Source organism: Myxine glutinosa, chromosome 12, assembly GCF_964187855.1.
Source record: "Myxine glutinosa chromosome 12, kmMyxGlut1.1, whole genome shotgun sequence".
Classification (NCBI taxonomy): domain Eukaryota; kingdom Metazoa; phylum Chordata; class Myxini; order Myxiniformes; family Myxinidae; genus Myxine; species Myxine glutinosa.
The window spans coordinates 2,229,995-2,255,109 of NC_136272.1; the positions used below are offsets into that span (position 1 = coordinate 2,229,995).

Here is a 25,115-nt window from a genome sequence, read left to right on the forward strand (position 1 = left end):
GTTTCTGTGTTGTCATGATTTACACCAATCATAAACAAACAATCATTTTGTACAAATTAATTTGTACTATTGCTGATATTATTTATTTGTAATCAAAAAAGGTCCAAATGGTGTAAAGCTCTAAATGGTCAAGGGACCAAGGTGTCTAATCAGTCTGAAGGGTGTAAGGGGTCTTCAGGTGTAAAGGGTCGAAAGGTACATTTCAGCAATACGTAATTAATAGACATATAATCGCACAGCTTCACGACTTACGGGCGGTCGTACGGACCGTGTTTTCGGTTTTGTACATGTGGATGAGCAGCATCCTCAGGACATGTTCACCACCAAGGCTGACCTGCCTCACCTCCTTCCTCAGGACATGTTCACCACCAAGGCTGACGTTCCTCACCTCCTTCCTCAGGACATGTTCACCACCAAGGCTGACGTTCCTCACCTCCATCCTCAGGACATGTTCACCACCAAGGCTGACGTTCCTCACCTCCTTCCTCAGGACATGTTCACCACCAAGGCTGATCTGCCTCACTTCCACCCTCAGGACATGTTCACCACCAAGGCTGATCTGCCTCACTTCCATCCTCAGGACATGTTCACCACCAAGGCTGACCTGCCTCACCTCCTTCCTCAGGACATGTTCACCACCAAGGCTGATCTGCCTCACTTCCATCCTCAGGACATGTTCACCACCAAGGCTGATCTGCCTCACTTCCATCCTCAGGACATGTTCACCACCAAGGCTGACCTGCCTCACCTCCTTCCTCAGGACATGTTCACCACCAAGGCTGACGTTCCTCACCTCCTTCCTCAGGACATGTTCACCACCAAGGCTGACGTTCCTCACCTCCTTCCTCAGGACATGTTCACCACCAAGGCTGACGTTCCTCACCTCCTTCCTCAGGACATGTTCACCACCAAGGCTGATCTCCCTCACCTCCATCCTCAGGACATGTTCACCACCAAGGCTGACCTGCCTCACCTCCTTCCTCAGGACATGTTCACCACCAAGGCTGACCTGCCTCACCTCCTTCCTCAGGACATGTTCACCACCAAGGCTGACCTGCCTCACCTCCTTCCTCAGGACATGTTCACCACCAAGGCTGACCTGCCTCACCTCCTTCCTCAGGACATGTTCACCACCAAGGCTGACCTGCCTCACCTCCTTCCTCAGGACATGTTCACCACCAAGGCTGACGTTCCTCACCTCCTTCCTCAGGACATGTTCACCACCAAGGCTGACGTTCCTCACCTCCATCCTCAGGACATGTTCACCACCAAGGCTGACGTTCCTCACCTTCTTCCTCAGGACATGTTCACCACCAAGGCTGACCTGCCTCACCTCCTTCCTCAGGACATGTTCACCACCAAGGCTGACCTGCCTCACCTCCTTCCTCAGGACATGTTCACCACCAAGGCTGACGTTCCTCACCTCCTTCCTCAGGACATGTTCACCACCAAGGCTGACGTTCCTCACCTCCTTCCTCAGGACATGTTCACCACCAAGGCTGACGTTCCTCACCTCCTTCCTCAGGACATGTTCACCACCAAGGCTGATCTCCCTCACCTCCATCCTCAGGACATGTTCACCACCAAGGCTGACGTTCCTCACCTCCTTCCTCAAGACATGTTCACCACCAAGGCTGATCTGCCTCACTTCCATCCTCAGGACATGTTCACCACCAAGGCTGACCTGCCTCACCTCCTTCCTCAGGACATGTTCACCACCAAGGCTGATCTGCCTCACTTCCACCCTCAGGACATGTTCACCACCAAGGCTGATCTGCCTCACTTCCATCCTCAGGACATGTTCACCACCAAGGCTGATCTGCCTCACCTCCTTCCTCAGGACATGTTCACCACCAAAGCTGATCTGCCTCACCTCCATCCTCAGGACATGTTCACCACCAAGGCTGATCTGCCTCACCTCCATCCTCAGGACATGTTCACCACCAAGGCTGACGTTCCTCACCTCCTTCCTCAGGACATGTTCACCACCAAGGCTGACGTTCCTCACCTCCTTCCTCAGGACATGTTCACCACCAAGGCTGATCTGCCTCACTTCCATCCTCAGGACATGTTCACCACCAAGGCTGACGTTCCTCACCTCCTTCCTCAGGACATGTTCACCACCAAGGCTGACGTTCCTCACCTCCTTCCTCAGGACATGTTCACCACCAAGGCTGACGTTCCTCACCTCCTTCCTCAGGACATGTTCACCACCAAGGCTGACGTTCCTCACCTCCTTCCTCAGGACATGTTCACCACCAAGGCTGATCTCCCTCACCTCCATCCTCAGGACATGTTCACCACCAAGGCTGATCTGCCTCACTTCCATCCTCAGGACATGTTCACCACCAAGGCTGACGTTCCTCACCTCCTTCCTCAGGACATGTTCACCACCAAGGCTGACGTTCCTCACCTCCTTCCTCAGGACATGTTCACCACCAAGGCTGACGTTCCTCACCTCCTTCCTCAGGACATGTTCACCACCAAGGCTGACGTTCCTCACCTCCTTCCTCAGGACATGTTCACCACCAAGGCTGATCTGCCTCACTTCCATCCTCAGGACATGTTCACCACCAAGGCTGACCTGCCTCACCTCCTTCCTCAGGACATGTTCACCACCAAGGCTGATCTGCCTCACTTCCATCCTCAGGACATGTTCACCACCAAGGCTGATCTGCCTCACTTCCATCCTCAGGACATGTTCACCACCATGGCTGATCTGCCTCACCTCCTTCCTCAGGACATGTTCACCACCAAAGCTGATCTGCCTCACCTCCATCCTCAGGACATGTTCACCACCAAGGCTGATCTGCCTCACTTCCATCCTCAGGACATGTTCACCACCAAGGCTGATCTGCCTCACTTCCATCCTCAGGACATGTTCACCACCAAGGCTGATCTGCCTCACCTCCTTCCTCAGGACATGTTCACCACCAAGGCTGATCTGCCTCACTTCCATCCTCAGGACATGTTCACCACCAAGGCTGATCTGCCTCACCTCCATCCTCAGGACATGTTCACCACCAAGGCTGATCTGCCTCACCTCCATCCTCAGGACATGTTCACCACCAAGGCTGACGTTCCTCACCTCCTTCCTCAGGACATGTTCACCACCAAGGCTGACGTTCCTCACCTCCTTCCTCAGGACATGTTCACCACCAAGGCTGACGTTCCTCACCTCCTTCCTCAGGACATGTTCACCACCAAGGCTGACGTTCCTCACCTCCTTCCTCAGGACATGTTCACCACCAAGGCTGACTGTCCTCCCTTGTTATCCCTAATGTTCCTTAACGATGCTTGGTGTGTTGAGAAGCACCAACGTATAACCCAAATGTAGATACCTCGTCCAATAGGAAGCCTCTCCTGGCTCGGTTTGAAACTTCATCTGCCGCAATTGTTAACGGTAAGAGAAGCTCTCTTGGTTGGAAAAGCATTTGAGTTGTAATCCTGGTAGAGTGAGAACAGCAGTGCTTTGATTGGACGAACATTGCATGTGGTAGATTAACCAAAACTACATACCACGGTATAAGACTCGTCGTTTGACTGACGGGAATACCAATATTTATGTAAATGTAAACAAGTACGAAGTGCAGATACATTCAAAGCATACCTTCGCCATCTTGTACTACTAAAGAGAGCCGTAGGTCTGTCTGTGTCGCCATTTTTCTCAGAGATCGCTGAACGGATCTTCATCAAACTTTCACAGGTTCATCGGTGACTACCTGGGAGAGTTTTAGGGGGAAATTTTGTTTGTTTTTTTTGAAAAAAAAAAAGTTTGTTTTTTGGGGGATTTTAATAAAATCGCTCTGTCGTGCCGAAGCCTTTTTGATTAACGACAGTTATATACAAGTTATATACATTCACAATGCGATTTGACATTTGTGATGGATTCTGATTTGGATGTAATTGCTTTTCCATTATATTTTCTCTCATTTCAAACATTTTAATGTTTCTTTTTCGCTTGAGCAACGCCGGGTACTCCAGCTATAAACACTTATATATACTGTTACCATTCTCCGCCGCCCTTCTTACCCTTACCAAGGGGGGATTAAGCCCCATGTTCTTTCTGGGCTTGGCGGAACCGAGAGACTTGAAACGCCTCTTCCGGGCAAACGCAAGGTAGGGTTTCGGGACCAAGTCTCGCTCGTACCTAAATCCCTGCGCCGCCACGGAAGCGGGGAAGCAAGCCTCGCACGAGCCACGTGTGATTGTGTGACCGAGCGGATTGACTACCACGTGGTCCGTGCAGTTTTCTAGTAGTGGAACCCGATTCGAGCGGTTCTATTCGTACCACGCTTAGTCAATGAGGAAATCACAGGAACGATCGAATGGAAGGAAGAACACAGGTTTAATTATTATTCCCACAGGTATGTAGGCCTACAATGATCGGTAGACGCAGAGACACAGAGCAGCACTTAAACAGTCTTATCCTTAACACCCAGACTCGGGCCCGTCACACTCACACAGCGGATTGCAGGCAGGATGATGTGCAGGCCAAACGCGCCGACGTGGTCGTCCAGGAACGGCCCCGTCCGGCTCTCCACGGCCCCAGCACGTCCCGCGAAGAAGGCAAGCAGGCGGTGGAAGGATCCTCGTAGCGCGTCTCCCGAACAAAAGGCAGCCGATGAGGTAGGAGGGAAAAGTACGCGTCTCAGCGCGGCTGGCGGTTACACAGCGCGTTATCACTCGCGTAACTCAATGCACTATCACAGCTCGGCTTCAAGCTCAACCGAGCGTCACTTTCATATGAGCACGTATCCTGGTTCATGCGCGTCTTCCTCCACTCAATGCCAACTCAGTCCTCGTACCTCGATTGCTGCTCGAACTTCACTGCTCACCGCGCTCTCCTCTTACTGCCCGCGAGTCCTCCTGGGGGCTTTGCGCAACCGCTTATATTGATACGCCCCGAACCTTCTCGAACCTTCCAACCACGCCCTGTGACGCAGTGCTGCCGCCACACCCTCTGAGCCCTGATTGGCGGCTCGCGCTTACCGTCAGCTCCTCTGCCGCCCTCATTCGGTCCCGCCCCGACCCTCCTCGGCCTGCCTCGTGTTAATTCGTGCCAAAATGAACCAAAGGCAGCACAAAGAGGCTTGAGGCTAGGGAGGCGGGATAAGGCAATAGAAGTAGGAGTAGGACCTATTCTCCTTACTCTACTCAACGCAGGACTAACATATGAAAAGGACTAAGCTCACAAATACGAAGAGATAACTACACTATCGCGAGGCTACATGTTGCTGTGTGACTAACTATGAGGGGGAAATTTAACCTTTATTAAACAAACTCAAAACCGCAACAATACTTTACTCGGGGTACAAATACAAACACAACTTTGTCTGGGGGTAACATAGGGTACCTTGCCGCGGCCTCATCCGGGGGTGTAGGGGACCAGGTGAGGGGCGTACATTCTCTCTGTAAATTTGTACCGTGTAGCGCCACCTGGCGACAGACGGTAAAACAGGTGGCAGAGGGTATTACAATTTCCATTTTTTACCTGGGTAACACTAAGGTTAAAGCACTCTTTGCACGGTTAAATCGTTCCTCTTTCCCATCCCCCCCCCCCCCCTTCCCCTTCCCCAAAACGGAGAAGCCTGTCAAAGCCACCTCCCCCCCCACCCCCCCCCCCCGATCTCACCCACCCCCCCCGATCTCACCCACCCCGCTACTCCTACGAGTGCCAAATAAATAAATAACATCCTCCAGCGCACGGCGATACAAGACGGTGTTGGGAGGGAGAGATGTACAATACTTGATTGATTAATTACGTAATTAAAATCAATAAACAAAATATTTTCTTAATTGGCTAATAGCATACCGAAACTACGAGTACTTCATCCGAAGCGATAACTTTTTGAAGGTTAATTAAATAGGTCATTATTCCAAAAAAATAATTAATTGACTAATCAATAAATAATTAATCGATTAATAAATCAAAAATATCCTTTATAGCCAAATCACTCGGTCATTGTCATGTCCAAATATCAGCTTCCTAGCTCAAAAGGTGCATTAGATATTGGCCAGATGAGAAAGAAAATAAATGATGAATAAATCAATAATAATGAAATAACTAATAAATTTTGGGGATTTTTTTGTACACAAGATCGAGGCTCGTGTAAGAGCGAACATTAATCACACAGTCAAACCGACACATAAAACACAAAATAAGGGGAGCGGGAGACAAGATGGGGAGAGAGGGGGAAGGACACAAACAACATTTGAGAGCAGGGACATTGAGAGAACTGTGGGAGGGAGAGGGCTTGGGCCTTGGGGGGAGGAGGCATGGGAAGGGGGGAGGGGGAGAAGTATAAAACACATGGCCCTGCAAGGACCAGGAAAGAAGTTGGAATTTCAAAAAAGTGGGTCTGGGGTGAATTAACGGGGGTAGAAAAGATCAAGGTTTTGGATGGGGAAAGATAAGAGATGGTGGTGAACAGCTGTTTTAAAGACCTGGAGGGAGGAGTGGGATTGAAGAGAGTGAGGGAGTTTGTTCCAGAGGCGGGAGAAAAGAGGAAAATGAAGGAGTGAAGGTGAGCAGGGAGTCTTGATTTTGGTAGTTTCACCAGAAGAGGGTTGCAGGCAGATCTTGTGCGACCTGTAGGGATATTTGGGGGACAGAGCACAGATAAAGCTGGGGGAGCAAGGCCGGAGAGGAGTCGGTAGAAGACGAAGACCAACAAACCTGCCTGCGGTGAGTGAGTGAAAGGCCCTCAGAATCAGCTTTATTGCAGGAGATTCCAATGATTCTGAAAGCTTTGGTTTCAACAGCGTGAAGCCGAGCTTGGTTTGATGCAGGAGCCCCAGCCCAGAGGGGAGAGCAGTATTCCATTGAGCTGAGGATGAAAGCCTTGTATGTGGTGAGGAGCTCAGGTGTGCCAAGGAAGGACTTCGCATGACGGAAGATGCCCAGTTGGCGACTGGCTTTGGAGGCCAGATTGGAAATGAGATTTGTCAGGATTGAAAGACATGTTCCACCAGTCTGTGATTTTGTCCAGGTCTGCAGAGAGTGAGGAGGCTGCAGACTGCCGATCTGAGGGATGAGGAATCCAGCGGCAGAGAGTGGAGTCATCAGCAAAGAGATAGAGAGGATTTTCCAGAGAGTCGGAGAGATCATTGATGAAGACCAGAAAAAGCACAGGGCCCAGAACACTGCCTTGGGGAACTCCAGCCTGAACAGGAAGGGGAGACGAGAGAAACCCATTCAGGGCCACACGTTGACTACGACTAGAGAGGAAGTCCGCAAGCCATGCGTGGAGATTTCCATGGATACCATAGGAGGAGAGTTTGGTGAGCAGAGCGGGGTGCCAGACCGTATCGAAGGCACGTGATATGTCAAGGGAGACGGCTCTGATTTCCTGTTTAGCATTGAGGACCTCCATCCATTGTTGAGACAGCAGAAGCAGCATGTCCAGAGTCGTGTAACCTGATCTGAAAACAAATTGATGATCTGAGATCAAGCCATTGGAGAGGAAGGATTTGATACACAAAGCAATGATTGATTCCACAACTCAAATGGATTCATTGATTAATCAAAAAACAAAAAATAACGTTTTTGTCAAAGCACGTGCTCATTATTGTGCTGAAATTTCAGTTTCCTAGCTCAAAGGATGGCTGAAATATCGTCCGGACAAACAAACAAACAGGAAAATAAACAAGAAAACAAACAACAAGTACAGATACATTCAAAGTACACCACCCCCATGCCAAAAAACTGCCTCTGGCGCCCGGCAATACCGCAGTGCAGCTCATAGAGATTGCATTGGGAGGGAGAGGTGTACAATAATTGATTGATTAATTGCATAATTAAAATCATTAAAAGATTATCATAAAATATTTTCTTCATCAATTGGCTAATAGCAAAACGAAACCACTAGTGCTTCATCCGAAGATGTATCTTTTAGAAATTTAATTAAATAAGTCATTAATAAAAAATTAAATAATTAATTGATTAATCAATAAATAATTATTAATCGATTAAATGATTAATCAATAAATCAAAAAAATATCCTTTGTAGTCACATCACTTGGTCACTATCATGTCCAAATATTAGCTTCCGAGCTCAAAAGGAGCCTGATATATTGCCCAGATGAGAAAGAAAATAAATAAATGATTAATAATGAAAATAAATAAATAATAATCATTTAAAAAATGAAATAATTAATCAATTCGCGAATAGAATACACAAACCACCACGATTTCATACGAATCTGTAACTTTAAAAAAACTAATTAATTGTCATGAATTGAATAAATAAATAATTAATCTATTAATTGATTAATCAATAAATCAAAAATATATTTTATAGCCAAATCACTTTGTCATTGGCATGTCCAAATATCATCTTCCTCACTCAAAAGGTGCCTGAGATAATGCCCAGAAAAGAAAGGCAATAAATAAGTACTTACACAACAACATGCATTTCAAGGCCATTTTCCCTGCTAGAGCGGGGGTTAGCCTTGCGGTCCCCATGACAATCTTCTCCATCTTGCCCTATTTTCTGCATCTCCCCTTGTTAACCCCCGAGCCCGCATTTCTTCTTCCACCATCTTTAGCCAAGTCTTTCTCGGTCTTCCCCGTCCTCTACTTCCTTCTACATTCATTTCCATCACTCTTCTCAACCAGTCAATTTCATCCTTCCTCAACACAGGACCAAACCATCTCAACCTGTTCCTCTCAGCATCAATCACAGGCTCTATTCCCATAATGTTTCGCATTTCATCATTTGTCTTCCTCTCTTCTCAACGATACTCCGCACAACCACCGAACCATTCGCATTTCCACCCTTTCCAGCCTTCGTTGCTGCTCTACGTTCATTACCCATGCCTCGCTCCCATAAATCATAACACTTCTCACACATGCAGCATACACCTTTCCCTTCAGCTTCAACGACACTCCCCTCCGCATCAGCACGCCACTCAGTTCCCGAAACTTCTTCCATGCACATCTCACTCTAGCAACCGTCTGATCCACCTTCTCCATTCAGCATGTCTCCGAGGTAACAAAATGTTTTCACACCTTCCAGCTTCACGCTGTCTCCAAGATCCAACTCAACATTTCCTCCATCTGCAGCTCCCTCTGTGCACACCTTACATTTGAATGTAGCTGCCACACTGGTTACTGACCCTCTCAGACCACTACATTTTTGATGAACCCACTCAGCGCACATTGTACACTGAATGGAATTCACTCCGACACCCTTCCTGCACACAGCACACGGCCATTTCCCAGTTCTTTCCACCTCACCACATGCTTTACCACTTGCCATCACCTTCGTCTTTCCGATATTCACCTTCAGACCTTTTGTCTCCATACATTCCTTCCACTTGTTCATCTTTTCCTTCAGTCCATCCATACTTTCCGCAATCAACACCAGATCATCTGCATACAACAACTCCCACGGTAAACCCTCCTTTACGTTCTGAGCCAGCACCTCCATCACAGCTACAAATAGTAGTGGACTTAGTACCGACCCCTGATGCACTCCCACCTTCACCTCAAACTCACCACTGTTCCCGTCCTTCGTCCTTACAGCTGTGCGCGCTCTTTTGTACATTGCCATCACAACTCTGATCAACCATTCCTCCACTCCTAACTTCCTCAATGCCCATGTCAATACTCCGCGTGGAACCCTATCGAATGCTTTCTCCAGATCAACAAACCCAAGAAACAACTTCTTCCTCTTCTCCATGTACTTCTCCTGCAACTGCCTCACAATGAAAAGCGTGTCTGTCGTTCCTCTTCCTGGCATAAATCCAAACTGCATTTCGTCAATCTTCACTTTCTTCCTTATCCTCCTCTCCAACACCCTTTCCAATACCTTCATTCCATGCTCCAATAACGTTATCGCTCGATACGAGCCACAGTCCAGAGGGTCACCTTTCCCCTTGTATAGAGGGACGAGGGTACTCAGTTCCCAATCCACTGGAATGCGGCCTTCTTTCACCACCAGATTACAGATCTCTGTCATTCTCTTCACACCCCAACTTCCCGCTGCCTTCAACATATCTCCCACAACTCCCGTCGGCCCTCCTGCTTTTCTACCCTTCATTGCTTTTATCGCTTCCTCAACTTCCTTCTCAGTTATCTTCTCTGCCGTTCCTAAAACTGGGTTACTCTCTATGTTGCCATCCCATTCATTCTCTGTATTCAACAGCATTTCCATATATCTTGTCCATCTTCCTTTAATTCCATCTGGGTCGACAACGATTTGTCCCACTTCATCCTTCAAGCAGCTCACCCCCATCACATCACACCTCTCTTTCGCTATGTGCTTTGCAATCCTGAATACTGCTTTCTGACCCTCTTCCGAATCCAAGCGTTCTCCGAACATTTTCCTACATGCCTCCTGCGCCTTTGCTACCTCTTTCTTTGCAGCCTTCCTGGCTGCCTTATAACTTTCATGCTCTGCTTTTTCTGCTCCCGTACCCTTTGCCTTCTGCCACTCCTTGAACTTCTTCCTCTTCTCGTCCATCCTCTTTCCAACTTCCTCATCCCACCACCATGTTTCCGAGTGCCTCGGTGGTCCTTTTGTCCATCCACATACCTCACCAACGGCTCCCAACAGACTATCTTTCATTAACATCCAACCACTTTCAAGCTCAACCACATCATCCTCGACCCTACTCAGCCTCTCTTTTAATGCCTTCTTTACCTCTTTGTCACCTCTTTCAACCTCCACACCTTCATTCTCGGTTGGTACTTCACACGCCGAGCTCTCCTCGCACCTTTCACCCTTATGTCGCAGACAACCAAGTGGTGCTGTGAAACAGCCTCCTCCCCCGGGATCACCTTTGTGTCCCGGAGGTGCCCCCTATCTCGCCTACGCACCATCAGGTAGTCAACGGTTGTCGTCGACCCACCTGACGTGTATGTAACAAGCTTATTATCCTGTTTCTGGAACTGAGTATTACAAATCAACAAATCAGCTCCATCAGAAATAAATAAGTACTTACTTAATCGCTAATAATTAAATAACTCATCAATTGATTCATCAAAAAACAAAAAATACCGTTTTTGACAAAGGACTTGCTCACTATTGTGCCGAAATTTCAGCTTCCTAGCTCAAAGGATGGCTGAGATATCACCCAGACAATCAAACAAACAACCAAGAAAAGAACCAAGACAAGTACAGATACATTCAAAGTACACCGCCCCATGCCAAATAATTAAATATACCGCAGTGCAGCTCATTGAGGCAGCATTGGGAGGGAGAGGTGTACACTAATTGATTGATTAATTGTATAATTAAAATCAATAAAAGATTATCACAAAATATTTTCATAATCAATTGGCTAATCGCATAACTAAACCACTAGTGCTTCATCCGAAGATGTATCTTTTAGAAATTTAATCAAATAGGTCATTAATAAAAAATTAAATAATTAATCGATTAATCAATAAATAATGAATCGATTAAATGATTAAACAATAAATCAAAAATATCCTTGATAGCCACATCACTTGGTCACTGTCATGTCCAAATATTAGCTTCCCAGCTCAAAAGGTGCCTGAGATATTGGCCAAATGAGAAAGAAAATAAATAAATGATTAATAATGAAAATAAATAAATAATAATAATAAAAAATTAAATTACTAATCAATTCGGTCAGAGAACACATAAACCATCACCAACCATTTCATCAGAATCTGTAACTTTAAAAAAAATATAAAAAATTGTCATTAATCCAATAATTAAATAATTAATCGATTAATTAATAAATCAAAAATAGCCTTTGCAGCCAAATCACCTGGTCATTGGCATGTCCAAATATCAGCTTCCTAACTCAAAAGGTGCCTGAGTTAATGGTCAGAAGAGAAAGGAAATTTGATTAATTAAATAAGTACTTAATTAATCGCTAATAATTAAATAACTCCTCAATTTATTGATTAATCAAAAAACAAAAAATACCCTTTTTGACAAAGGACTTGCTCACTATTGTGCCGAAATTTCAGCTTCCTAGCTCAAAGGATGGCTGAGATATCGCCCGGACAAACAAACAAGAAAGAAAACAAGAAAACAAACAACCAGAGTGAAAACTGAGTACTCCCTTTCAGCGTGCGTCATTGCCGAGCCCCCTTCGGTGCCCGATGATGTCATTCAGCACCTTGAGATGGAATAGGAAAGGAGCGGTGTTCAAAAATCAGAAGCAGATTGTTTCTCTGTAATGTTTTCCGAGTTTGAATAAATACTGTAGTTTCTTGTGAGTTTTAACATGTGGGCGGTGTATGTTATATTACCAAGAACACCTCAGTGTATGTTATTGTTACCAAGAACGCAGGGAATCATAACATTTGTTATTTTTTGACGTTGATGTTTTGGCAATCTCATGAGAGCTGCGTTTCTCCATCATTCTTTGAATAAGAAGAAGAAGAAGAAGAAGAAGGGCTATTGCTTTGTTCACACTGTTTCTCCAGAAGAAGAAGAATTATCAGAATCAGATCGTTTCCCCTGTTCCGTTTTCCGAGTTTGAATAAGAAGTTTCTCGTTGAGTTTGAAATTCACGGCTCGTGCTGGAACTCCAACACAAGGTTGATGGACGTTATTTTCACATTTACCTATTTATGTGGAAGTGATGAGTTGTATAATGAAAGGAAATCGTACAAAAATGGAGAATAAAATAGCGTAATGAAGGTGAGGCACCGGGATGGGGGGGGGGGGGGGGGGGCCTTTGTTTGTAGATAAATGTACTTTTCATTTTTTTAAAGGAAGGAAATAAAATAGACGCAATCTGAGGAGAGAGCAGGGGTGTTCCATTACCAAGCTGCTTAAGCACTCCCACAATACTGTTGAGATGCCTCGAGTGTCCCGCAATGTCCGAATTAGACAAGTTGACCCTTTTTTAATAGTCGGAACTGCTGCTGAGGTCAATTCCGCAGTTATAAATGATTCACCTTCGGTTCACATGAAGAGATTCTCGAGCTTCGAGGAAATTAAATAAAGGCACAACACCGATATAAACATAAGCATCGTGATGTGGACAGGAATACGGGGATTCGTAGGTATGAAGCTCAGCAATATTACCATTCGTAGGTATGAAGCTTTATTGTGCAGCAACCGACCTGTTCTGAGGCAAGGCGTACTTGAGTTGAGTGGACAAAATGTTGGAAATAAGACGCTGGCAGAGCCACATGAATGCAGGCTGACCAAAGGTAGGCCTGTGAGCGTACATTGTCTTCAAAAACAAATGCAACCCCCAGCTTTGATTCATGCAATCCCCTGGACGTCGATAAGTATGCATGCAAAGTTTGGGGCCGCTAGGTTTCATGGTTTTGGAGTTATGGAGAAGACACACACACAACCGTTTATTTTTATAGATATTATATACCTGCAGAGGTACACGTGACGTTGTCGGGTAACGTCGGGTCTCTCCTCCCACCCATTTCCCTTCGTCATCGCATCCATTCCCCTCCCTCCTCCCACCTATTCCCCTCCCTCCTCCCACCCATTCCCCTCCCTCCTCCCACGCATTTCTCTTCGTCATCGCACCCATTCCCCTCCCTCCTCCTACCCATTCCCCTCCCTCCTCCAACCCATTCCCCTCCCTCCTCCCACCACAGCCCCTCCCTCCAGACTCCCACCCCTTCTCCTCCTCTCTCCCTCCTCCACCTCCCTCCCACCTCTTCTCTTCTCCTCCACCCCTCTCTTCCACTCCACCCCTTCCCCTCCCTCCTTTCCCACCCTTCCGTTCCAAGAACGCACTCAGCATCATCATCTTTTAAGCATATTTGTTTTTCACCTTCAAACCGCGGCACATACTCCATTGCTCCATCGAGGCTGCACCAGGTTGTTAGTGGTTGATCAACACCTAATGGGATTTTCTGTGTTTCCTCAAGGTTCATTAACTCATCCTGTGAGGCCACCTGGCCTCTTTCATCCCAAAGGTTCAGCTTCCCCGAGGTGGGATTGCAATTTAGTGAATGGACTGATGACGGGAAACTCCTGTGACATTTAGGCCGTGGAAAGATCTAAGGTGTCCTGTCTGCCTTGTTACCTTCTCGTATGAGGTAATGCAATACCAGGTGGCACTTATTGACGAGTTTCACACAGCCGGTGATGGAAGAACACCTCGAGTGGCGCAGCGGGTCCAATGCTCCCAAACCAGGAATGCAAATTCCACAATGGAAAACCAGGGGACGAGGATTGTTGATGGAATTGTTGTTGGGTTGTTGCTCCCCACTTGGAATTCATCAACATGCTGAGAATTGCATTATGGGTACTGACTTTTGCTTTCAGTTTCAGTTTATTTTGAAGGTAATCGAGTTAAGAGGAATTTGTTACCAAATGGTAACTTCAATATTGTACCGTTTGCATTGCAGAAATGTTGCGACAATACGAACTGGGCAACACCAGGTGATCGAGGGAAGATGGAAGATAATGATGAACGACTTTTACAACTTCTTTTACAAACTTGTTTGCACATTGACATCAGTCTGCAGGGGGGAGTGAAAAGGCTTCCATGGTCTCAACGGCGAGGAGCAGGTGGTCCAAAAAGGTAGACACCGAAGGTCTGAGCACTCGTACATCATCGGCACACCACCTGCTGTGACAGGTAAGGTGAAGAAAGACGCATTATTTGGTCATTCAGGAAAAGCGTGCTCTAAAACATAAAGTGGAGGGGGGGGGGGGTAAGTTTAAAGAGACGGTTTAAACAAAGACTTCAATGTGCTTTGATGGTCCCAAAGGTCAAAACTATAAACTAAACATGACCTACAACACTCTCCTGCACCTTTGGGGGAGAGTGGGGCGTGCGGCCCACAACACAATGTCATCTTTTCCTGAAATCTCTCACCTGCCTGTTTGGTTCCACTGGAGAGTACGTCATAATTACAGGTGACTCCTTCCAGCAACGAGCTCGTTTTAATTACCGGTTCACCTGATGTACAATATTTCTGCTGAGACACCTTCCCACACAGAAAATCCCACAATCACCTTCCTCAACCCTTCTTAACCTTTTACCAAACAAAGTGACGTATCCAACTCACACAAACAGGACGTCTCCCTGGACCTGCAGGTGTCGGGTCACTCCACCACGCTTTGGCTCGCGCTCGGGTCCAAGGGATCCCAGCAAGATCCGAGCGGCGCCACCTTCACCACACGACACGGATACCTCACTTTGCTCTCGTCAAGGTGTAAACGTTCAGTTTGGGGATAAACGGCACTCAAACCATTGCAGAGTTACCTTTCAATATAACTTGGAGTCTGCATCGTTCACATCAGACCGTTATCAACATCAAATGATAACAAACTACACCGCCATGGGTGTTCCTGAACTTTTGTTTTAAACAAAAAAAGAAATAAAATTTGGGTTTTTGTTCAGAACAATGACGACAGGTGGAATGACGACAGGACGACAGAGACAATGACGACAGGTAGCGCATTTATCCCTTTTAAGGTTTCGGAACTTCTATTCAGAAAATACAGTTATATATTTATTAATTATCATACTACATATCATCGTGTGAGTGTTTGTATGTGTGTGTGTCTGTGTGTGCATGTGTGTGTGTCTGTATGTGTGTGCATGTGTGTGCATGTATGTGTGTCTGTATGTGTGTGCATGTGTGTACATGTGTGTGTGTCTGTGTGTGTCTGTATGTCTGTGTGTCTGTATATGTGTGTGTGTGTGTGTGTGTGTGTGTGTGTGTGTGTGTGTGTGTGTGCATGTATGTGTGTCTGTATGTGTGTGCACGTGTGTACATGTGTGTGTGTCTGTATGTGTGTGCATGTGTGTACATGTGTGTGTGTCTGTGTGTGCATGTGTGTACATGTGTGTGTGTCTGTGTGTGTCTGTATGTCTGTATGTGTGTGTGTGTGTGTGTGTGCATGTATGTGTGTCTGTATGTGTGTGCACGTGTGTACATGTGTGTGTGTCTGTATGTCTGTGTGTGTCTGTATGTGTGTGTGTGTGTGTGTGTGTATATGTGTATGTGCGTGTTGTGTATATGTGTCTGTGTGTATGTGTGTTGTGTATATGTATGTGTGTGTGTATGTGTGTGTGCGTGTGTGTGTGTGTTGTGTATATATGTCTGTGTGTATGTGTGTGTGGTATATATGTATGTGTGTGTTTGTGTGTGTGTGTCTGTGTCTGTGTGCATGTGTGTGTATGTGTGTGCATGTATGTGTGTGTGTGTCTGTATCTATGTGTGTGTGTGTGTGTGTGTGTCTGTATGTATGTGTCTGTATGTGTGTGTGTATGTATGTGTCTGTGTGTGTGTATGTGTGTGTGTGTCTCTGTGTGTGTCTGTGTGTGTATGTATGTGTGTGTGTGTGTATGTATGTGTCTGTGTGTGTGTGTGTGTATGTGTGTGTCTGTCTGTCTGTGTGTGTATGTATGTATGTATGTGTGTGTGTATGCATGTATGTGTCTGTGTGTGTATGTGTGTGTCTGTCTCTGTGTGTATGTATGTGTGTGTGTCTGTGTGTGAGTGTGTCTGTGTGTGTGTGTGTCTGTGTATGTGTGTGCGTGTGTCTGTTTGTGTGTGTCTGTGTGTGTGTCTGTATGTGTGTGTGTGTGCATGTATGTATGTGTGTGTGCGTCTGTGTGTGTCTATATATGTATATATGTGCATGCATGCATGTCGTTTTTGCCTGCTATCTCCACACCGTGGGTGGGCCTCAAGAGATGGAACGAAGTCCTCCCAGGTCTCAAAGTATCCACCTCCCTATCAGTGAGGGATCAGGATTCATGGACCAGTTTGTGAAGTTTTCTTGTTCTCAAAGTTTTGTTCAGAGTTCTCTTTTGAGGATACTCTCTTTCGTCACTGAGCCTCAGACAGCTTCCAACTGCAGTTAGTTTGTCGTCATATTCCCAGGGATGGTTTTTAAGTTCTCTGTGAGGTTATTTTAATCATTCCTGTTGCTCCAATAATCACTGTTAAAATTATGGGTGTTGACACCTCAATAAGGAATGCTTTCTTTTGTTCTTTGTACCTCAGTACTATATCCGGTCGCAATGCTTTGTTTTTCTATGTCCATGCTGGATGGGATCATCAAGTCATATGTGAGCATTACTTCCTTGTTTTCAGTGATTGCTTTTGGTTCATGTTTCCATGAGTTTTATGGGACTGGGATATTGAAATTCCTGCAGAAGTGCTTGTGGATTACTCTACATACCTTGTTGTGCCTTTGGGTGTACAGCTGCTCTGTCATGAGTGTTTTCCATCCTGATAGGAGGTGACTCGTACTTTCTTTTTCGACATGCAGAACGTACACTTGTCCGATTGACTCAGTTCCACAATTTTCTTCGCGCATTGGTGTTGTGTCCTTGATCTTCGGCATTTATAATGATTCGTTCTCTGTCCCAGTTGAGCTGACCTCTTCTTAGGCTTCCAAAGAGCTTTCTTAATACACTCCCAATCTATCCAACTCTTTTTCTATACCTTCCTGCTCTTTTATCGTTCTCCCAGTTGTTGGTGTATATCTGTTGATATTTCATTGTATACGTTCCTTTCTTCTTTTTTGCAATACTTGGGGCTGTATTCGTTGTTGTTTCCGTTTCTTGCATGACATATTCCATTCACACCTGTCTGGAAATTTTTTGCTGGATAGGTTAGGGATACCTTCTGCGGTTTGTTGTCTTTGTGTTTGCTTACTAATTGGATTGGTAGTCTGTTCCACTTTTTACATGCTCAGCCAATCTTACAGTTGTCATTCTGTGCACTTGGTCGAGCTCCATCAGGCCACTACCTCCTCGCCTCGGCAAGTACGTTCTCGGGATGCATCCATTTTTGTAAAACATTTTTGCGGATGATGAGGAGGTGCGGCTGATTGATTTGCAGATGACTTTTTTAAACCTACATATACAGGTTAAAACCCGGCGGTACGTAAACATTTTTGTGTACCTTGAAAACGAAAACACATAAGATAATGTGCATGTGTGTGATTAATTTAATTTCAAAAAATCAATAAAGTAAGTAGCAACCCATTGCAGACCTGTTCGGTGTGATGTATTCTTTGGGACAAGTGTGCTGTGTACACATTATTGGCAACAAATGGATTAGATGAAATAATTGTACACATGCGCAGTACATTAAATAATAATACATAGGGCGCACCTTTACATGAACTTTTCTAGAGCATTACTTGGTTCCTCCTAAGAACACGAGGGTAGTTCAGCATACACACGAGATATTTTTTAAATATCCCTTATTTTCTATTTTTTGGCATTTTCTACAAGACTCAATGCCAAACCAAACAGGTTTGGCATTGAGGTTTGGAGGTGCTCAATGCCAAACAGGAAATCAGAGCTGTCTCCCTTGACATATCACGTGCCTTCGATACGGTCTGGCACCCAGATCTGCTCACCAAACTCTCCTCCCATGGTATCCATGCATGGCTTGCGGACTTCCTCTCTGGACTTAGTCAACGTGTGGCCCTGAATGGATTTCTCTCATCTCCCCTTCCTGTTCTGGCTGGAGTTCCCCAAGGCAGTGTTCTGGGCCCTGTGCTTTTTCTGGTCTTTATCAATGATCTCTCCGACTCTCTGTAAAATCCTCTCTATCTCTTTGCTGATGACTCCACTCTCTGCCGCTCCATTCCTCTTCCCTCAGATCGGCAGTCTGCAGCCTCCTCACTCTCTGCAGACCTGGACAAAATCACAAACTGGTCAAACAAGTGGAACATGTCTTTCAATCCTGACAAATCTCACACTCTCACTATGTCTCTCCGAAAAGATCGACTGGACAACCCTCCCATCTACTTTCTCAACAATCCTCTCCAAGAAGTTCTGTCGCTCAAGCTTTTGGGTCTCACTATCTGCCATGATCTTTCTTGGGAAAACCACATTTCCAAGCTGGCCTCCAAAGCCAGTCGCCGACTGGGCATCCTCCGTCGTGCGAAGTCCTTCCTAGGCACACCTGAGCTCCTCACCACATACAAGGCTTTCATCCGCAGCTCAATGGAATACTGTTCTCCCCTATGGGCCGGTGCTCCTGCCTCACACCTAGCTCGGCTTCACGCTGTTGAATCCAAAGCTTTCAGAATCATTGGAATCTCCCGCGATGAAGCTATCTCTGAGGGCCTTCCACTCACTCACTGCAGGCAGGTAGGTGGTCTTTCTGTCTTCTACCGACTCCTCTCCAGCCTTGCTCCCCCAGCTCTATCTGTGCTCTGTCCCCCAAATATTCCTACAGGTCGCACAAGATCTGCCAGCAACCCTCCGATGGTTAAACTGCCGAAATCTCGGCTCTCTGCTCACCTTCACTCTTTCATTCCTCTTTTCTCCCGCCTCTGGAACAAACTCCCACACTCCCTTCAATCCCACTCCTCCCTCCAGGTCTTTAAAACAGCTGTTCACCACCATCTTTTATCTTCCCCCATCCAAAACCTTGATCTTTTCTACCCCCGCTAATTCACCCCAGATCCACCTTGTTTGAAATTCCAACTTCTTTCGTGGAAGTCCTGGCAGTGTCCATATGTTTTATACCTCTCCCACCCCGCCCCCCCCCCCCTTCCCATGCCTCCCCCCCAAAGCCCACTCCCTCCCACAGATCTCTCGATGTCTCCATGTCTCTCGGTCCCTGCTCTCAAATGTTGCGTTTGTGTCCTTCCCCCTCTCGCCCCATCTTGTCTACCGCTCCCCATGTTACATGTTTTATGTGTCGGTTTGTCTTTCTGTGTGATTAATGTTTGCTCTTTCACGAGTCTCGATCTTGTATACAAAAAAAAACAAACAAACAAAAAAAAGGCATGGAATATTCCTTATTTTCTAGATTTTGCCACATGGCACATACCATATAAAGGGACCTTTTCTATGCCCCTGGCATTTCCCCCAAGAATTGTGAATTGGTTTATGGTTTTGACTTTGTTCTTTGGAGAAAGGTATGTTTCCAGGATGAGCCTCGTTCTCCGCAGCTATTCTTTGGTAAATGTTTCACACATTTTTATGCCAAATTTGGTTGCCCTCTTCTACCCCTGGGTATTTGTGTGATGCTTCATTGTCTAGCTCCTGTATTGTTGTATCTCAGTCGATTTTTATGTTGTCCATTTTTGTTGGTCTACCTTGTACGAATGTGCACTTGGCACACTTTTCCAGACCAAATTCCATTGGAATGTTGTCGGAGTAATGTTTCACTAATTTGAGTGGCTCTGCCAAAATCTAATTTTAAAAAATGCTCTACAAGATGGAGAAGATCGTCATGGGGACCGCAAGGCTAACCCCCGCTCCAGCAGGGAAAATGGCCTTAAAATGCCTGTTGTTGCTAAATTTTCGTTGTTTGGTTTTAATTGATCCATGTAAAGAAGATAGATATGTCACCTTTTTGTCTCTTTGAGCGTTCCCTTATTTGATGTCAGGGTGTATCCATGTCCTTCATGTTGGTCTACCTTGTATGAAGGTACTCATTAATAAGGTTGCTCAGTGGGTCCAGGGCCAGTCAAACAGGATGGACGAAGGCTGTTTTACATCCCTACTGTTCTGCCTCTAGGGCTCCTTCTTGTGGTAGGTGGTGGTATATCATTTCTGTGATGATTCCTGTTAAAGTTTGTAAGTTGTTGGTAGACAGGTTATTGGCCAGTATCTGTGGGGTGTTTGGGTCTCTTCAGATTTTGGGATGAGGAAGGTCTTACCCTCTGTGAACCAGTCATCCATTTCCTGATCCCCTTGGATAAGTTCATTGAATGCTCGAGCGTAGTGAACGTGTGTGTGTGTGTGTGTGTGTGTGTGTGTGTGTGTGTGTGTGTGTGTGTGTGTGTGTGTGTGTGTGTGTGTGTGTGCTACTTTTTGTGTCTATCAATTACATACTGTTGTAAAGTACCTTTTAACCCTTTAAAATTCTGAGACCTCTTTGAAGACCCTTTACAACCCTTAAGATCCCATTATGACCCTACAACCTACTATTAAGTAGTATCGTAGGTTGAAGACAGCAACCGCCCAGGGCCGTACGACTTCAGACTTATGAGTGTTAAAGTGGTGCCCGCAACGACCTTACACTCTCCGTGTCAGGATTGCTGGTCTTACTTCCTGTCTCACTCAAACTATCATTTCCGGGCCGAGCTTCAACATCTCTTTCTCACAAACAAACACCTACACTTTTCTTCATACACTTTTCTTCTCTTTTATTTAAGGACTGGCCTCGATGAGGGCAAAATAGTCCGTGCCTGGAGGCTTCATCCAATAAGCAGAGGTAACCACCACCTACATGAGCGGTAACCACCACCTACATGAGCGGTAACCACCACCTACATGAGCGGTAACCACCACCTATATGAGCGGTAACCACCACCTACATGAGCGGTAACCACCACCTACATGAGCGGTAACCACCACTTACATGAGCGGTAACCACCACCTACATGAGCGGTAACCACCACCTACATGAGCGGTAACCACCACCTACATGAGCGGTAACCACCACCTACATGAGCGGTAACCACCACCTACATGAGCGGTAACCACCACCTACATGAGCGGTAACCACCACCTACATGAGCGGTAACCACCACCTACATGAGCGGTAACCACCACCTATATGAGCGGTAACCACCACCTACATGAGCGGTAACCACCACCTACATGAGCGGTAACCACCACTTACATGAGCGGTAACCACCACCTACATGAGCGGTAACCACCACCTACATGAGCGGTAACCACCACCTACATGAGCGGTAACCACCACCTACATGAGCGGTAACCACCACCTACATGAGCGGTAACCACCACCTACATGAGCGGTAACCACCACCTACATTGGAGGTAACCACCACCTACATGGGAGGTAACCACCTGGGAGGTAAACAATTAAAGAATCCTCTCCCTCCCACAGATCTCCCGATGTCCCTGCTCTCCATCTTGTTCTCCCGCTCCCGTTATCATATGTTTTATGCTTTATGTGTCAGTTTGTCTTTTTTTTTTATCAATGTTAGCTCTTACACGAGCCTCGACCTTGCATACAAAAAAAAAAAAAAAAAAAAAAAAAAAAACACCACCTACGAGCGTTATCCATGAACTACATGAGCAGTAAACACCACCTACATGGGAGGTAACCAACACCTAAATGAGTGGTAACCACCACCTACATGGGAGGTAACCAACACCTATATGAGCGGTAACCACCACCTACATGAGCGGTAACCACCACCTACAAGAGTTAACCACCACCAACATGAGAAGTAACCACCACCTACAAGAGTTAACCACCACAAACATAAGAGGTAACCACCACATACACGAGGTAACCACCACCTACATGAGGTAACCACCACCTCTATGGGAGGTAACCAACACCTATATGAGCGGTAACCACCACCTACATGAGCGGTAACCACCACCTACAAGAGTTGACCACTACCAACATGAGAAGTAACCACCACCTACAAGAGTTAACCACCACAAACATGAGGTAACCACCAACTACATGAGGTAACCACCAACTACATGAGGTAACCACCACCTACATGAGCGATAACCACCACCTACATGAGCGGTAACCACCACCTACATGAGCGGTAACCACCACCTACATGAGCGGTAACCACCACCTACATGAGGTAACCACCACCAACATGAGGTAACGACCACCTACATGAGCCTGAGGTAACCACCATCTACATGAGCCTGAGGTAACCACCATCTACATGAGCCTGAGGTAACCACCACCTACATGAGGTAACCACCACCTACATGAGCGGTAACCACCACCTACATGAGGTAACCACCACCAACATGAGGTAACGACCACCTACATGAGCCTGAGGTAACCACCATCTACATGAGCCTGAGGTAACCACCACCTACATGAGGTAACCACACTGTTCGACGACTTGAACACAAAACAAAACAATAAAATAACTATTTCCCAATGTCGGGTCAATTAAAGAATCCTGATTGCGATCGCGAACGAAGTAAAACAAACCCAGGTTACTGTACGGTTACTGTATCCCCGGGAACAATGAGCCTCACAAGTTTCACCAAGTAAAAGATACAAGAGCGTTGTCTGCGCCAGGGATCCCGGCACACTCGCCATGTCCGAAGGTTTTGTCGAATGAGCGACCCGTTCCTGAGAGTGAGTGTCGTGCGAGGAACACATCATGATGAGGAAAGATGGAGCGACGTACTCACTTTACCGGGTACCCGCTCAGGGCTTCATCCATTCGAGCGAGCACGACGGGCTGCGACAGCTCGGCGGCAAAATGGTCGTTGCTGTGACGCATTATTTGGACGCCATATTACGACTCCAGCAGCAGTGAACCTCCCTTCGTTTGGACGCCATATTACGACTCCAGCAGCAGTGAACTTCCCTTCGTTTGGACGCCATATTACGACTCCAGCAGCAGTGAACTTCCCTTCGTTTGGACGCCATATTACGACTCCAGCAGCAGTGAACTTCCCTTGTTTGGACGCCATATTACGACTCCACCTTGCATCGTGCGCCAAACGGTGGGCGACTCGTGGGTCCGAAACCCAAGTGGTGATCATTTGGTATAAATTTATAAAGCAAAAAATACTCAACTGTGAGACCAAGAAACAACGATACTGAGAGGGAAAAGCACTGATACACCATGATCTACTTATTACATCCGCAAAATAATGGAATCTTGTCAACATAAATCCCCGGAAATCGAAATCCCCCTTCCTACTCCTCCTGCCCCTCTATAGCACAGAATAACATTCGGTAGAGCACAAACATCCGCAAACTGAACAATTTATGTTTTGTATACCGAGTTGGATAAGAGGAGTAGGCCTATACAGCCATTCACAACACACAGCGCGGTGTCGCCACATAGCCGCCATGTTGGTTATCCCCTCTCCTCCACAATCCAAGCTTCCAAACCCCCTCCCCGTCCCCAGCCCACAACTCCTCAACTCCACACAGGCAACGATAGTCTTTTTTTTATTCATGGAATGAAGGGACCGGAGAAAAGAGGGGGAGAGAGATGGACGTACAACAGTAGAGAACAGGGACATCGGGAGATCTGTGGAAGAGAGAGTGCAATGGCGGGGTACACGGGATAAACAAGATGGACACTACAGGGGCTTTCAGGAAAGAAAACGGTATTTGGAGGAGGTGGATTTTGGGTGAACCCGAGGATGTATTGCTCAGGTCCAATGGACCCAGCTACCCATAGAATGGCCTCGAGCCATCCTAGGGTAGAAAAGGGAACACAGACCATGAGGTTCATGGGGGTGGAAAAGATCAAGGTTTTGTAAACAGCTGTTTTGAAGACCTGGAGGGGGACTGCGATTGAAGTGGGAAGATTATTTAAAAGGCTTTTTTCAATTTCCTCTTCAATTCATTCCATTTAAAAAAACCTAAATCTCTTGTATTTCTTCGTTTCTACATTCTCTAAACTCACCTTCACTCCACCCCTCCTCTGTCGTTTTTAAACGGATCTCGAACTTGAAAATCACAATAAACCCAATTTGTAATAAATGTTCGTTTTTCATGAATCATCCACTTTCTGAACTCCACCCTCACACCTCCCCTCCGAAACTCCACCCTCACCCCTCCCTTTCAATTCTCCCCCCTCACCTCCTAAACTCCCTCCCCCTTCAACTCCCTCCTCACTCCTCCCCTTCAAACCCCCCCGCTCACCCCTCCCCTTCAAAACTCCCCCCCCTACTATATTTCTCCAATTCTCCCCCTCTCCCCTTCTCCCCACTTCCTCTCCGTTCCATCACATATCTCCTTACACCTGTTGCACCACTCTCTGATACGAGTCCACGATGGAGGATTGCTTCCATACCTTGTATGGAAATTACGCTGAACTCGGGTGTCGGATCTCGTCTCGATGATCCATTCGACGCACTGAGCTTTCTCTTGTGGAGTCGCCAATTTCTTTACATTAAACCACCAGACATGAAAATAAAGAAAACCTTATGAGTTTCTGCATTATATAAAACAAAGTGTATCGTTGTATCATTTATGGTACTAAATATATCAACAACCAAAGTTGTCCAGATCATTTTGGAACACGGTACTCCTTAGCCAATTCCAGTAGTTCGTCTGTTAATTCGCTAAGGTGCCAGCTGGTCTCTTTCTCAAAGGTATTACCTATTGCCCTTGCATCAGGCGTACACCTCTGTATAAAGTACCGTTGTGCATCAGAAGCACACGACTGCAAAACTTCACTCTGTGTGGCAGGTATGCATCTCACAACAAACTGGAGAACGACAAAACT

At 46.2% G+C, this 25,115-nt stretch overlaps 1 protein-coding gene across 2 annotated transcripts; it reads right to left on the reverse strand.

The window, feature by feature from the left end:
* Nucleotides 1–14,205: 14,205 nt before the first annotated feature.
* Nucleotides 14,206–23,211, reverse strand: LAGE3 (L antigen family member 3). Of its 2 annotated transcripts, none has more exons than XM_078766395.1 (3): nucleotides 22,920–23,211; nucleotides 14,981–15,109; nucleotides 14,206–14,538 (listed from the first exon to the last, which is right to left on the reverse strand). In XM_078766395.1, exons 1-3 carry the CDS (start codon nucleotides 23,024–23,026, stop codon nucleotides 14,424–14,426), a joined length of 351 nt encoding a protein of 116 aa, XP_078622521.1. In that variant the 5' UTR covers nucleotides 23,027–23,211; the 3' UTR covers nucleotides 14,206–14,423. The 2 variants fall into 2 exon arrangements, with proteins under 2 accessions (XP_078622521.1, XP_078622522.1); XM_078766396.1 differs by having other exon boundaries at nucleotides 14,206–14,535; nucleotides 22,920–23,192.
* Nucleotides 23,212–25,115: the final 1,904 nt, after the last annotated feature.